The sequence below is a fragment of the Petaurus breviceps genome, unplaced genomic scaffold (genome assembly GCF_028583685.1).
Source record: "Petaurus breviceps papuanus isolate PSGF00001 unplaced genomic scaffold, PetGlider_PUasm1.0 181, whole genome shotgun sequence".
Classification (NCBI taxonomy): domain Eukaryota; kingdom Metazoa; phylum Chordata; class Mammalia; order Diprotodontia; family Petauridae; genus Petaurus; species Petaurus breviceps.
In genome coordinates this window covers 26,466,893-26,481,763 of record NW_027185784.1, presented here as the reverse complement: position 1 = coordinate 26,481,763, position 14,871 = coordinate 26,466,893, and the positions used below count along the sequence as shown (strand labels likewise).

The 14,871-nt window shown below is 41.1% G+C and overlaps 1 pseudogene and 1 gene segment (V, D, J or C); one reads left to right on the top strand and one right to left on the bottom strand.

The window, feature by feature from the left end:
- Positions 1-5,478: 5,478 nt before the first annotated feature.
- Positions 5,479-7,374, top strand: LOC138160494 (heat shock cognate 71 kDa protein-like; annotated as a pseudogene).
- A 6,501-nt stretch (positions 7,375-13,875) lies between these two features.
- LOC138160493 (T cell receptor beta variable 3-1-like) lies at positions 13,876-14,640 on the bottom strand. The segment is given in 2 exon segments: positions 13,876-14,381; positions 14,513-14,640. Coding segments are annotated over 2 exon segments (399 nt in total).
- Positions 14,641-14,871: the final 231 nt, after the last annotated feature.

Here is a 14,871-nt window from a genome sequence, read left to right as displayed (position 1 = left end):
CCAGCTTCAAAGGAAAATGTCATTACTCCTTTGTCTTTTACTATGCTATCTAATCAAATGCTTCTGCTTTGAATTAATTGCATCCTCTCTCTCATTAGAGAAAGCAAACACATGTGGGGGCTCATGAGCTATGGTCCTGATTGAATAGGAACTCAAAAAGTACCTTGAAGCAATATAACTTTGCTTGAGCATTACATGACTGGGAGCATCCCAGGTACTACAGTGAGAAGTAGCTAATGTTAGCACTAAAGGAAAAATGATTGGTGACCCCAATTCCTGATGTTGAGCTAAAATTGATGTCAGCCTTCTGCTTCCCACCTTCCCTGCCATTGCTCCCTGGACTTTAGCTGAACGAGTTTATCAACAGATGAGAGGTGCCTCTGTGGCACTGTCTCTGCTGCTGGCACAGAGATAAAGGGCAGAATCTGCCTGTTCCAAAGAACTAATGTTGGGGTTGAACTAGAAACTTCTATGCCCTTGAACTGTAAATTGAATCTATTTAGAGATTTTTCCTTTCTCATTCACTTGCTTATTACAAAAGTAAAAGAGCATCTCAGGGTCCTGACCCAGTATCTAATGGACCAGAATGCCCTTTCATGTCCAGAGATGGGTCACACCCCAAGATCACTGACTGTCCTGTCCTTGACACCAAATAACTTGGATGTTGAGTGAGTCTAGTATCCAGATGACCACTTGAGGGCTGGGAAGAGGAAAGAAGCTGGGTAATAGTACCCAGGAGGAGGGCTTCTCCTGAAGCCTCATGTTTAGAGGCAGATCCTCAATAAGTAATTTCCCAACTGGGACCAATATTCACATTTTGTTAAGAGATAAATTATCATTCAGAAGAAAAACTTGTTATGAACAGTAGATTCAGATCTGGAAGATATTTCTCCCTTCAGAAGCCTGCAGTGAGAGAGGTTCCTCTCTGAACATATGGAATATGCTATGACATCACTACTCCTGATCACACCCTTCCCCCAATCTGAAGGAATGTTCTGATAGGGTTCAGCTCTGTCACTGTCTATTCCTCATCTGCATGTCATTAGACATCCTGTCTAGTACATGGGTCTGGCCTTGAATGTAAGGGAATATCTGTGAGTGGGAGGGTGATCTCCCTTCTGCCAAGTATTAAATATGTTTTATCTGAGATAGTTGCTCCCTCTGCCATCAGAATTTTTTTTCTTGAAAAGCCAATTACAAGCTCCCTACTCTTTCATTACACAGTTGTACATTAGGGCTGGCTTCCAGGACATAAGGTCTCCTTCCTAGAACTACTTAAGCATGAAGAGCTTTTACAACAGTCACATCTTTATTTGAAGATCCTCTATGTTCTTGGAATGGGCGGATGATAAAATTTTATTCCAATGGCCATGAAAATGACTGAAGCAGGTGCTGTGGAGGGCTTAGATCTTTCTGAGACACCAAAGATGCCAACGTAGTCCGCTGTGTCTGGGACCACGGGCAATAGTCTTAGCTTTGACTTTTGTCATGCCACTGAACTTGGATAGCTCTGAAAGAATCAGTCTGACAACTTTGCACATCTTTGCCTCCTCTTGATCCAATTCACCTCCATCTCAAATGTGACCCTTGTGATGTCATTGATCCTGTTTAAAAAATCACAAATAAGGACAACAATTACAACAAATGACCCCCCAGAATCATCTGAATATGAGTGGCACCATAGCTCGTCCTAGTGGCCAAAGGTGGTAGAATAACTGGGACTTTGCTCCTCAGTAGAGCTGGATGGGAGGGAGGGTAGCTGTGGCCTTAGGGAAGGAAGAGTAGGGTGCTGAAGAGTCGGTCTCAGGGTTCTCCTTCATTTCCTCTTAATGAACATTCCTTAAAGCCAAATTTAAATGTCAACTCTTCTTACTAAAAATTCCCTTTACCTGTACTTCTAGGCTTTAGGATCCATAGGTGTAAGTATGTATGTGAATAAATTATTATATATGTGTGAGTGTTATATATAAACACATATATACTCACATATGTATGTATACATATATGCATGTGTGTATGTATACAGATATATGTGTGTTTATGTATATAAAATCGCTAACATTTTGTTGTGTTTGCAATTATTTTCTCATTTGCTACTCACAATCCTGGGAAGTAGGTACTATTATCATCTCCATTTTACAGATAAAATAAACTGGGTGAAGTGACTTCCTCAAGGTCAAAAACCTGTTAAGTGTCTGAGGCCAGATTTTCATTCATGTCTTCCTGACGCCTCACCTGGTTTTCTATCCACTGTGTCACCTACATGTTTATGCATATGTGAGTTCAGTATATGTGAAGTGCTTATGTATACCCCATGTATAATTCCTATGTAAAGTCATTTTTCTAATGCTGATGCATATATTTGTGGGACAATGTGCCTTAGCTTCAAAATAGACAATGTATTATGGCTACTTTGTTTTTTAGTATACTATTTCATTAAGTGGTTCTTTGTTTTAACTGCACCTTCTCCCTGACTAGAAAAAACAAATATGTCTATGGAGGCTTATGAGCTATGGTTTTGGGTGCATAGGGACCCACAGTACCTAGAACCAACATAGCTTTGCTGGGGTATTATATAAGAGGGAGTGGCCCAAGTACTACAGTAAGAAGGAGCTAAAGTCAGCACTAGAGGGAAAATGTCAAGTGACCCTAATAGCTGGTGCTTAGCCAAAATTGATGCCAGCCTCATGATTCCTGCCTCCCTGTCTTTGTTTCCTGGGCTTGGGTCAAACAAGGTTGTAAAGGGATGAGAGGCAGCTCTATGGCACTGTGAATATGCTGCTGGCACAGAGATAGAGGTTAGAATCCCCACCCTCCCCTTGCTCCAAGGAACTGATTGATGGTGATGTTGAAGTGAAAATTTTCATACTATTTAGCTGTGAATTGCTCAGAAATATTTCCTTTCTCATTCAATTGCTTAAAAAAAAGTAAAAGAGTACATAAAGACCCTCATCTTGTATCTGACAGTACCACAATGCATTGTCACATCCAGAGATGGAGTCAAAGCCCAGGGGCACTATCTTATCCTTGAGACCAAGTAATTTGGTTATTGAATGACTCTAATATCCAACTAACCACTTGTGGGATAAAAAGAAATAGAAAGATGGTAATAGATGCATGAGGAGGAAGCCCTAAGAAAACTGTTTAGAGGCAGAAGAGAAAAAAGGCAAAATTCCAGCTGGGATATGCTAGTAAAAAAAAAATTGTTATAAAGAAGACAAGCCTGGTATACATGGCAGGGTCAGGGCTGTAAGGGCATTTTCCTCCTTAGGGATCTATGTTGAAAAAAGTTCCTCTTCTGAACAGGTGGAATATGCCTGTGATATCATCTTTTTGGAGTGGGGAAGGCAGGGCAATTGGGGTTAAGTGACTTGCCTAAGGTCACACATCTAGTGCCTGAGGCTGGATTTTCAATCAGGTCCTCCTGACTTCAGGGTCACTCCACCACTTAGCCACCCCTGATATTGCTATTCTTGATCACAACATTTTCCTCCACCCCCAACATCTATCCTGCTCTGATATGGTGAAAGCTCAACCCTATCCCTACCTCCTTTTCCCTCCATGTAATTATTGATGTCCTACCCAAGGGGTGGGGCTGGCCTTGGATGGCAGGCAGGTAATATGTGAGTGTTGAAAGGGGAGATCCCCTTTCTGCAAAATGTTAAGTGATATTTATCTGACAGAGTTGTCCCCTTTGCCAAAAGAATATTTTTTTTTTGAAAAGGCAATTCTAAGTCCTTTACTCCTTCAAAACACAGCTGTGCATCAGGGCTGGCTTTTAAGACACACGTCACTTTCCCAGAACAAGCTAAGCATGAGAGGTCAATACAACAATTATATCTTTATTTGAAGATTCTCTGTTTTCCTCCCAAACCATCAGAATTTGATTAGAACCATACATCGTTCCTCCTAGTGGTCAAAGGTGCTGGAATTATTAGAATTTTCCCTTCTACTTAGAGGAGCTAGGTCAGAGAGTAAGCTGTGGCCTTAAGAGAAGGGAGAGTAGGGGGATAAAGAGATAATTTCAAGGATTCAATTAGCTCTTTCTTCTATTCCTGTTGGTCAAATTTGAAGCTAAATTTGAACTTCAACTCTTCCTACTTCTGAAAATTCCCTTTACCGGTACTTTCTATGCTTCAGGAGAGAGAGACAGAGAGACAGAGACAGCGATATAGAGAAAGAGAGACAGAGAGAAAGACAGAGACAGAGAGACAGAGAGAGAATAGTTGACATTTGTATAATGCTTTCTATGTGGCTGCCACTGTAGTAAGTACTTTGCAATTATTATCTCATTTGATCCTCACAACTATCCTAGGAAGTAGGTGCTATAATTTTCCCCATTTTTCCAATGAGGAAACTGAAGTTACTTGCTCATGGGCACACAGCTCGTAAATACCTGAGGCCAGATTTCCATCCGTGACTTCCTGACTCATTACCTAACATTCTTTCCACAGTGTCACCTAGATGTTTGCGTATATGTTATCTAAATATATTTAAATTACCTATGTACACCCCATATATAATTTCTATGTGTATTTATTCTTCCATTCCTGCTGTGTATTTGTAGGACACTGTGCCCCAGTTTCAAAGGAGACAATGTCATATTGTTACTTTGTCTTTTACAATATTCTATTTCATTAAATATTTCTCCTTTGAATTAAGTGTATCCTTTCCCTGACTAGGAAAAGCAAATACACCGGTGCGGGCTCATGAAATGTGGTTTTGAATGGATAGAGATCCAGAGAGTACCTTGAATAAACTTAACTTTTCTGGGGGTATTACATGAGAAGGAGTATCTCAGGTAATACAGTGAGAAGGAGCCAAAGTCAGCACTAAAGGGAAATGTTAAGTAACCCTAGTGTTTGGTGCTGGGTTAGAATTGATGTTAGCCTCCTGCTTCCTGCCTCCCCAGCCATTGTTCCCTGATCCTGGGCCAAACAAGTTTGTGAATAAATGAGAGGTGAATCTGTGGCATTGTGTCTTTGCTACTGGACCAGAGATCGAGTGCAGAATCTCACTACTCCAAGGAACTGATGTTGAGGTTGGAAATTGTCATGTTGTTTAGCTGTGACTAGATTAGAGATTTTTCCACTTCTCTTTCAATTGTTTTTGATAGAAGCAAAATAGCATCTCAGGGCCCTGACCCTGTATCTGATGGTAGCAAATTGCTATGAAGTATCCTATGATTGGATCACATCCAAGGATCACTGACTATCCTGTGTTTAAGACAGGTGGCTTGGTTGTTGGGTGACTCTAGTATCCAAGTGACCACCTATGGGGTAAGAATAAGAAGGAAGACAGGTAGCAGATCCAAGGAGGTGGGTTTCCCAAGGGAAATGTTTAGAGGTAGAACCCCAGAAGGCAAATTCCCAACTGAGACCAATATTTACCTGCTATTAAGAGATGAAGTAGCTACTCAGCACAGCAGCAGCCCTTCTCTCTCCACAGTGGTCAGCTACTACCGACTCCCCAGCAACCATGTCGAAGGGGCCTGCAGTTGGCATTGATCTTGGCACCACTTACTCCTGTGTGGGAGTCTTCCAACGTGGATATCATTGCTAATGACTGAGAAACAGGACCACCCCAAGCTATGTCGCCTTCACCGACACAGAATGTTTAATCAGTGATGCTGTGAAGAATCAAGTTGCAATGAACCCCACCAACACAGTTTTTGATGCCAAACATCTGATTGGTCACAGATTTGACGATGCAGTTGTACAATCAGAAATGATTGTGCAGGCCTTTTACGGTGGTGAATGACACAAGCAGGCCTAAGGTCCAAGTGGAGTACAAAGGGGAGACCAAAAGTTTCTATCCAGAGGAAGTATCTTCTATGGTCTTGACCAAGATGAAAGAAATTGCTGAAGCTTAACTTGGGAAGATGGTCGCAAATACTGTGGTCACAGTGCCAGCCGCTTTCAACGATTCCCAATGTCAGGCCACCAAGGATGCTGGAACCTAGCTGGTCTCAATGTGCTCCGAATCATCAATGAGCCATCTGCTGCTGCTATTGCTTATGGCTTGGACAAAAAGGTTGGTGCCGAGAGAAATGTGTTCATCTTTGACCTTGGAGGTGGTACTTTTGATGTCTCCATTCTTACCATTGAAGATGGCATTTTTGAGGTCAAGTCCACAGCTGAGGACACCCACTTGGGCGGGGAGGACTTTGACAACTGAATGGTCAACCATTTCATTGCCAAGTTCAAGTGAAAGCACAAGAAGGACATCAGTGAGAACAAGAGGGCTGTTCGCCGTCTGCGCACTGCTTGGGAATGTGCAAAGCGTACCCTCTCTGCCAGTACCCCGGCCAGTATTGGGATTGATTCCCTCTATGAAGGTATCGACTTCTATCCATCAATCACCTGAGCCTGTTTCGAAGAGCTGAATGCTGATCTCTTCTGTGGCACCCTGGACTCTGTGGAGAAGGCCTTAAGAGATGCCAAGCTAGATAAGTCTCAGATTCATGACATCATCCTGGTGGGTGGTTCCACTTGAATCCCCAAAATCCAGAAGCTTCTGCAAGACTTCTTCAATGGCAAGGAGCTCAATAAGAGTATCAATCCTGATGAGGCTGTTGCTTATGGTGCAGCTGTCCAGGCTGCCATTTTGCCTGGAGATAAACCTGAGAATGTGCAGGACTTGCTGTTGTTGGATGTCACTCCTCTTTCCCTTGGAATTGAAACTGCTGGTGGAGTTATGATCGTTCTGATCAAACACAATACCACCATCCCCACCAAGCAGACACAGACCTTTACCACCCATTTGGACAACCAGCCTGGTTGTTTATGAAGGTGAGAGAGCAATGACGAAGGATAACAATCTGCTTGGCAAATTTGAGCTCACAGGAATTCCTCCAGCACCCAGGGGTGTTCCTCAGATTGAAGTAACATTTGACATTGGTGCAAATGGCATCCTCAATGTTTCTGTTGTGGATAAGAGCACAGGCAAGGAGAACAAGATCACCATCAACAATGATAAAAGACGTCTGAGCAAAAAAGACATTGAGCGTATGGTCCAGGAGGCTGAGAAATACAAGGCTGAGGATGAAAAGCAGAGTGACAAGGTGTCTTCCAAGAATTCTCTTGAATCTTATGCTTTCGACATGAAAGCAACTGTAGAGGATGAAAAACTGCAAGGTAAAATTGGTGATGAAGACAAACAGAAGATCCTTGACAAATGTCATGAAATAATCAACTGGCTGAATAAGAAGCAGACTGCTGAGAAGGAAGAATTTGAGCATCAGCAGAAAGAATTGGAGAAGGTCTGCAACCCCATCATTCCTAAGCTGTACCAGAGTGCAGGAGGCATGCCAGGAGGAGCAGCCCCATCTGGAGGTGCTTCTTCTGGACCCACAATTGAAGAGGTCGACTAAAAACACCAGAAGAAAGAGCATTCCACACAGCTTTCCAAAAATTGAAGGACTCGAATTTGTAGCCAAGGCAGTAGCAGTTTAAAAGTAACATTTAAGCTACTGTGTAAATCTGGACATTCTGAATACTTAAATGTGTGCAGAGGGAGAGAAGTGAACAGCATTGCACTTAATCAGTACTGTAGACAAGTGGAAATGCAATTGTCTTGGAGAATAAAATCCATTTAAAATTGGGGAAAAAAAAGAGATGAAGTATCATATAGAAGAAAACCACAGTATACATAGTAGGTTCAGGTCTGGAAGAAAGCATTTCCCATCTCAGGAGTCTACAGTAAGAGAGATTCCTTTCTCTGACGGGTGGAAAATTCCTGTGATATCACTGTTCCTTTAGCTACCTCCCTCCCCCAGTCTGAGATCCAGCTCTGAAATGGTGCAGGCTCAACCCTGTCTCTATCTTCTAATATCCATGACAATAATGACATCCTCCCTAGTAGGGGGACTGGCCTTGGATAGCAGGCAGGAAGTATGTAGGAATATGGGGAAGGAGTGATCCTTCTTCCCCCAAGCCTTAAATAATATTTATTTGATATAGTTGTTCCTCCTGTTAACTGAATTTCATTTGAAAATCCAATTACAAGTTTCCTACTCCTTTAATACATAGCTATGGGAGAAGATTCTGGGAAAATGGTAGAGTAGGTCAGAAAATCCCATGCTCTTGGAGTGGCTAGGTGGTGCAGTGAATAGAGCACCAGCCTTGGAGTCAAGAGGACCTAAGTTCAAATGTGGTCTCAGACACTTAACACTTATTAGCCATGTGACCTTGGGCAAGTCACTTAACCCCAATTGACCTGCCTTCCCCCCTCCAAAAAAAAATTCAAGCTCTTAAGATTTTCCCCTAGAAAAGAGATTTAAAAATCTCCTCAGGGTAAACATAGAGTGGCAAAAATGAATTAGGGGTCCTCCTGGGAAAATCAGAGATCTGAAGAAAAATCCCAGGGTGAGGTTTGGTCTCTGTGAAGAGTAAACACCTCCAAGCTAGGTTCACTTAAACAACAAGTAGCAAGCCCTGGGGTTATCTGGGTTGGGATGCTACCTTGGGTCTCAGCCATAGGAACTTTTACCCCCAGGACAATGAGGGAAATTGGGTGTCTGAGCTGGGGAAGATTGAAGGAACTTCTGCTGACAAGGAATGCCACATCCAGCAGTGCCATGGAGATGTGACTGAGGATGAGAAAGAACCAACACATGCCTGTTGAGTGCAGAAGCAGTGGGGCAGGGATGCCACTGACTGTGGGCACTTACAGCAAGTTGGAGGTCTTGGTTTCAGTTCCGGATCAGAGAAGAGAACTTAAGGAGGATCTGAGACCAGAAGCACCATTCCCCATACCCCAGGACTAGAGGGGATTACAGAAACTAAGCTACTACAAATTAAAAAAAAATGTGCAGGCAAAGAAAGAATCCAACCATAGAAAGTTGCTATGGGAATAGAGAAGATCAGAGTTCATCTTCAGAGGAGGATAATAAAGCAAAGAAACCGTCTTCTACCCTGAAGAGTAACATCAAATGGTCTCCTGACCCAAAAGAATTCATAGAAGAACTTTAAAAAGATTTCAAAAATCTAATGACAGAGATTGAGGGGAAATTTTTTTTTAAAGAACAATCCAAGCAAAACAAGAATGTTATGAAAAAGTCAACCAATTAGAAAAAGGAGACCCAGAACTTTAAGGAAGAAAATGACTCCTTGAAAATCAGAACGGGCAAGGGGAAGCCAGTGAAGTTATAAGAGATCAAGAAACAGTAAAACAAAATATAAACAGCGAACAAATAGAAGAGAATGTGAAACATCTCATAAGAAAAACAACTAATCTGAAGAACAGATAAAGAAGAGAAAGCATAAGAATAATCTGACTACCTAAAAGCTATGATAAAAAAAATCTGGATACAATAATGCTAGAAATGATTAAAGAAAATCGTCCTGAAGCATTAGAATAAAGGAGAAAGTAGAAAGAGAAAAAACCCACTGATCACCACCTCAAAGACATCCTATGAGGTAGAATTTCCTGTTTATGGCATAGCACAACTCCCCACATAAACAGTAATACAGTTATTATTTCAACTGCAAGTGCAGATGAAAAAGAAAAGGAAATTGACCCTTGGTTTTCTCCTTCCTGTAGTTACTCTCTAAAATAAATCACACTCATGATGACAGACAGGTTAGAAACTCATCAACACAGAGAGTGATTAGAGCATCCACTTAGTCATGGGGAACAAAGGAGTTTGGGAGAGATGGGAAGTCAAGTGGACTCGCCACCCCCACCACTGCTGCAATGAGATGTCCTATTTCTGTTCTCCAAGGATCTATTATCCTCTTCCATCCTTGAGCCTGAGTGAAAAAAAGAATATCCCCTCTGCAGTTTATTACATAGACATTTAACCTGTTCCTTTTCCCTCCTTACCTCCTTTATGCTTTCTTCAAAGCACAGAGTTCTACCTCTTGAATACTTCACAGATTCACCATCCCCTCCCCAGCTGGCAGTGCTTCTACCCCCAAATTATGTATGTGACGGTGATTCTGTGGAACCTCATTGCCTGAAGGTCACGTATATTACATTTCTGTTGCTTCCCTTATGCAGTTGGAGAGGGTGTCTAGGGTTTGCTACTGTCTCAAGTCCCCACTGATTTTGTTCCCCTAATTTTATGGGTCCAAGCACCCCAGTTTCGTTTAGCTACTAATAATAAGATAAGTTTTTATGAAGGAATATTGACTTCAAAGATAAAGCCAGAACAAATATACAAATATTACCTTCCCCATAACTTCTCACGGTCATGATTCCTCACCTCCATCAATCTCTGGAGATGGGAGAGGGGTTAGGTTTACAACATAACTCAATTCTTATTAGTACTGCATAAGTACCATCAAGTTCTAAATCCAAAGTGCACCTGGGCTTCCCAGGACTTCCTTGTTGGGCTGGTTGAAACATCTCACCTGGAATCCTGGGTTCCAAAGTCACATGGCTCAAGCTCTGAATCTGGCGACTCCATCCCTGAAGCTAGAATGGAAAAGAACGAACAAAACAGATCAAAACCCTGAGCCCATTTATTGAGGCCACAAGGGCTAAAGGGGAAGGGAAATTACCTTTTCTCTGACAGCTTACTGCATGGTCACTGTACTATGGGTAAATGAGACCTTCATCAAATGTGATATATACTCATATGTGCATATGATGAGTCCCTTGACAGAATGTAATTTCCTTGAAGTCAAGAACCTACTTGATTTTGATCTATGTATCCTCAGTACCTAGTACAATATATGGCATATGGTAGGTGCTTAACAAATGCTTGTTGATTGTATTAAAGTCTTCTAAATTCAGAAAGAAATAAAATGCTAAGGGAATAGGGAGAGGGTAGCAAATAAGGGAGGCAACCCTAGAGGGGAGGGTGAGGATATAGGTTAAAGGGAGATATAGAAGGGTGTTTAGATTTAAGGCAATGGTAGGATAAGAGAGGAATCCTTGAAAGGGGGGGAGGAGTAGGTTAAGTAATAAGAGGGCAAGGTAGCTGGTAGGAGTAAGGTAGAGGATTCAGGAGGAATAGGAAATAAGAGATACACACAAACATAAAAGCAAAGATCAGGAATAGAATTTGTTAGGGAAAGTATATGTCTGTATATGTATGTATGCATGTATATATGTATGTATGTGTGTGTGTGTATATATATATATATATATATGCTTAATTGTAGTCTTCTTGGGAGAAAGGGAGGGAGGAGGAAAAGAATAAAGTAAAAAATGGACAGCAGACAACAAAAGAAAATTTACAAGGAAGTAAAGATGGACAGCTCTCAACACATTTTGTAACATTTATTATATAGGCTTCCTTGAAATGGAAATATATTGCTATATATTTTGAATCCTCTCTTACATTCTGTTGTGCATATGACGTGCCTTTTTTTCCTTTCTTAATTTGTATTTAAGTTTTAATATTTAAGTTTCTAATATGTTTCTTTTTCTTTTCTTATTGTATAATTTTAGTTTTAGTATTTAAGTCTAAAATTGAGGGAAAAAAATATGCAGCTTTGCATCAGGACTGGCTTCCAGGACACAAGGTGGTCTTCCTAGAATTAACTAAACAGGAGTGGTGGATAGAACAATCACACCTTAATTTGATGATTCTCTGTGGGCTTCCCTGAACCTTCTGAATTTGAATGGAATTATAGTTCCTCCTAGTGGCCAAAGGAGGTAGAATCACTAGGACTTGCCCTTGGTCTTTCCGGAACCTGAATTGGAGGGTAGCTACGGCCTTAAAAGAATGAAGATTCGGGGACTAAAGAGATGGGCTCATGATTTCAATCAGCATCTCCTTCTACTTCTTAGTAGTAAACACTCCTTATAGCCAAATTTGATTTTCAACTCTTCTTACTCCTAAAAATTCCCATTACCTGTACTTCCATCCTGCAAGATCCCCTTATTCAATAGTAATAATAACAATTACAATTATAATGATGGCAGCAACAAAAAATGAGACAATCCCTGACCTCAAAAAGTTCACGTTCTAGTGGGGGGGGGGGGAGGGAATGATGAATAATATGTATTACAAAAAAAAAAGAAAAAAAAGAAGATCTATATAATTATCCCAGTAGTGAACTCCCTTTGAAGAAACTCCCTCTACCAATGCAAATTAACAACTGTTTTGCAAGTTGTGGTCTTAGAGATTTACCTAAGGTACTGGAGTTTAGGGGACTCACCCAGGATCACACAGTCAGCATGGCTCAAGGGTTAATGTCTTCCATATTCCAAGGGAGTCAGCTTTCTCATCCACTCTGTTCTCAGTACTTTTACAAATATTCCTTCTAAGTACCTCCCTTCTTCTCTGCTCTTCACTGTTTCTTGACAGCATCCCCACTCCATATTCCACCTCTTCTCTATGCTACTGGCAGGTTTCTAGGGAATGCTCAGATTTTGACAGAAAACTGCAACCATTTCATTCTTAATGCATTCCCATTCACAATTACTCAGTCCTATATCCACTCCCATTCCAGTGATCAACACTGAATTAGAAAGAGTTATAAGTAGAAGAAACTTTAGAGATCATTTGATTGAGCTTCTTAATTTTACAGGTGAGTAAACTGAGTTCTGAAGATATTGAGCCCCTTCCCCCAAATCATTTCTCTTATGAATGATTTTAGGTTATTCAATAAATATAATTTTCTTTCTTATCTTTAAATAGCCATGAGGAACTTTCCCAAGGAAGGCAAAGCCAAGAAGCACACATTGGAATATCAGTAACATCAGAGTGCACTGGAAAACCAATGGCTCCCTGAGCCAGTAAGGGCTTTCTTCTTCTGGAAGTCCTAGAGGAAGAAGCCATTTGAGGATTTGCCTAGCTGACCCTCTTGTTCATGGGTTAGATGAGGGATTCTTAACCTTTTTTGGAGTAAAAGACCTCTTTGATAGTCTGATGAAGCCTATACAACCCTTCTCAGAACAATCTTTTTAAATGCATAAAATAGGATTACAAAGGAAAACAGTAATATTGAAATAAATATGTATTTTTTTTCCTATCCAATTTCAAAGACCTCTCCCATTAAAACCTGTACATGGACTTCATAGGAGACTGTGGACTCCAAGTTAAAAACTCTTTGATTAGGAGAACGTGAAAGATTAGGGAGTGAGGGGGTGATCTAAAATTACAAATTCTGAACTCAAAATTTAGGGGCTTTCTGGTCAGGAACCTTGACATTTCTCTCAGTTGTCCCATTTCTACATGATGAACTGCTTAAAAAAAATTTTTTTTCAGGTAGTATTCTTCCCTAGAGGTCATTTAGCCCATCTTACCAGTTGGGGCTTAATTCCACTTGCAAGAATTTTCCAGAAGTACCCTAATTTCAGAGTCAAATATGTTATTAACATTTAGAGTTATGTTTAATATTCCTCATTTCTTTGCTTTTCTATCAGTGGATACTTATTACTGACTTTGTTCTGGTCTCTAGATATCACTTATCCAGCATTAAATAGAAAGATTTTATTGAAGACCTGTTGGGTACCTAGGTGGTACAGTGAATAGAGTGCCAGGCTCAGAGACAGGAAGACCTGAGTTCAAATCCAGCCTCAGACACTTACTAGCTAGCTGTGTGACCCTGAGCCAGTCACTTAACCAATGCTTGCCTCAATTTCTTATCTGTCAAATAAGCTGGAGAAGGAAATGGGTTCACAAAGATTTGGAGATGACTGAAACAACTGACCACCAACAACACCTGAGTGCCTAGGCCTTAAGTGTTGCTAAAGAGATACAGTGTGAGTAGGGACCACATACTTGCCTTGGCATCACCAGGAGAATATTGGTGTAACAAACAAAAACAAAACAGGATGGAATCTGTTTCAAGGCACAGCATGAAATTCAAGTAGAAACAGTAAGCACTAAAGGAGGACCCCTGTGTGCTATAAATACACACATAAAACCACATATTAACATTTCATTTTTTAAATTTTTACTGTTTTGTTACATATTTCCCAATCACACTTTATTCTGATGCAGCTGTCCTCCAGAGCGCTGTAGGCTGCAGCAGCCAGAGAGCTACACATTAAACACCTTCTACCTTTCCATCTCTGTCTCCCTGTTCTGTGATCCCTTCTTGATCAACATCCCATAGCCCTTCTCATCCCCTACTGCTTCTCAGCTGGTGATTTATGCACAGAGACCAAGGGTCTCTGTAGCTCTGTGGTTGAACTGCTGGCACAGAAATAAGTGGCTGTGTCTTCCTGTTGAAGAGGTTTGATCTGAAGATTCAGTTGTGTCTTGAGAGATTCCACTTGAAAACGATTGGTAAGAGTCTCATTTGTAACAAGTTCTTGATAATTGTAGTAAAACATGATACGGAGCTCATGGTTGTCGGCCTGCCGATACCAGTACATGGCATCATGTCCTAAGTCCTGTTCACATTTTAAGATCACCTCCTGTCCTTCTCCCTTGATGAGATGCCTCAGGATCTGTGTGACTCCAGCATCCATAGGGCCTGTAGGGAACAAAAACAATACCTGGGAAAGAGAGCTTGGAAATTAGTTTATTTTATTGCAGTCAAGAGAAAGGTTTGTAATGGAGCCCTAGCAAGTCAGTAACTAAGAGTTTCCAGTATTCAGAACTCACCTGTACCCAGGAGAAAAATGGTCATGAAAGAGAGAAACCTGGTGCTCATTTCAGTTTCAGTAGAAATAATGAGGCTTTTTCTATCACAAGGCTTTGTGTTCTAGAACAAAGAAAAATAAGAGAAGACCTGGAGTTCTAGGTTATACTCACCCATAGTTGGAAACAGTCTGTGACATCACTGTCTTTATTAACTCTTTACTGCTACTACCTGTGAGCTGAGGAAGGACTTTAAGAGGATCAATCCAACAGCTGAGTGGAGGGTGAAGTAGAGAAAGGGAAAACCCAAGGCAGAGAGATGGGGGGGGAGGGGTGACTTCATGAAAGTACAGATGAGAAATGAAGCACTGAGCTTATCTCAG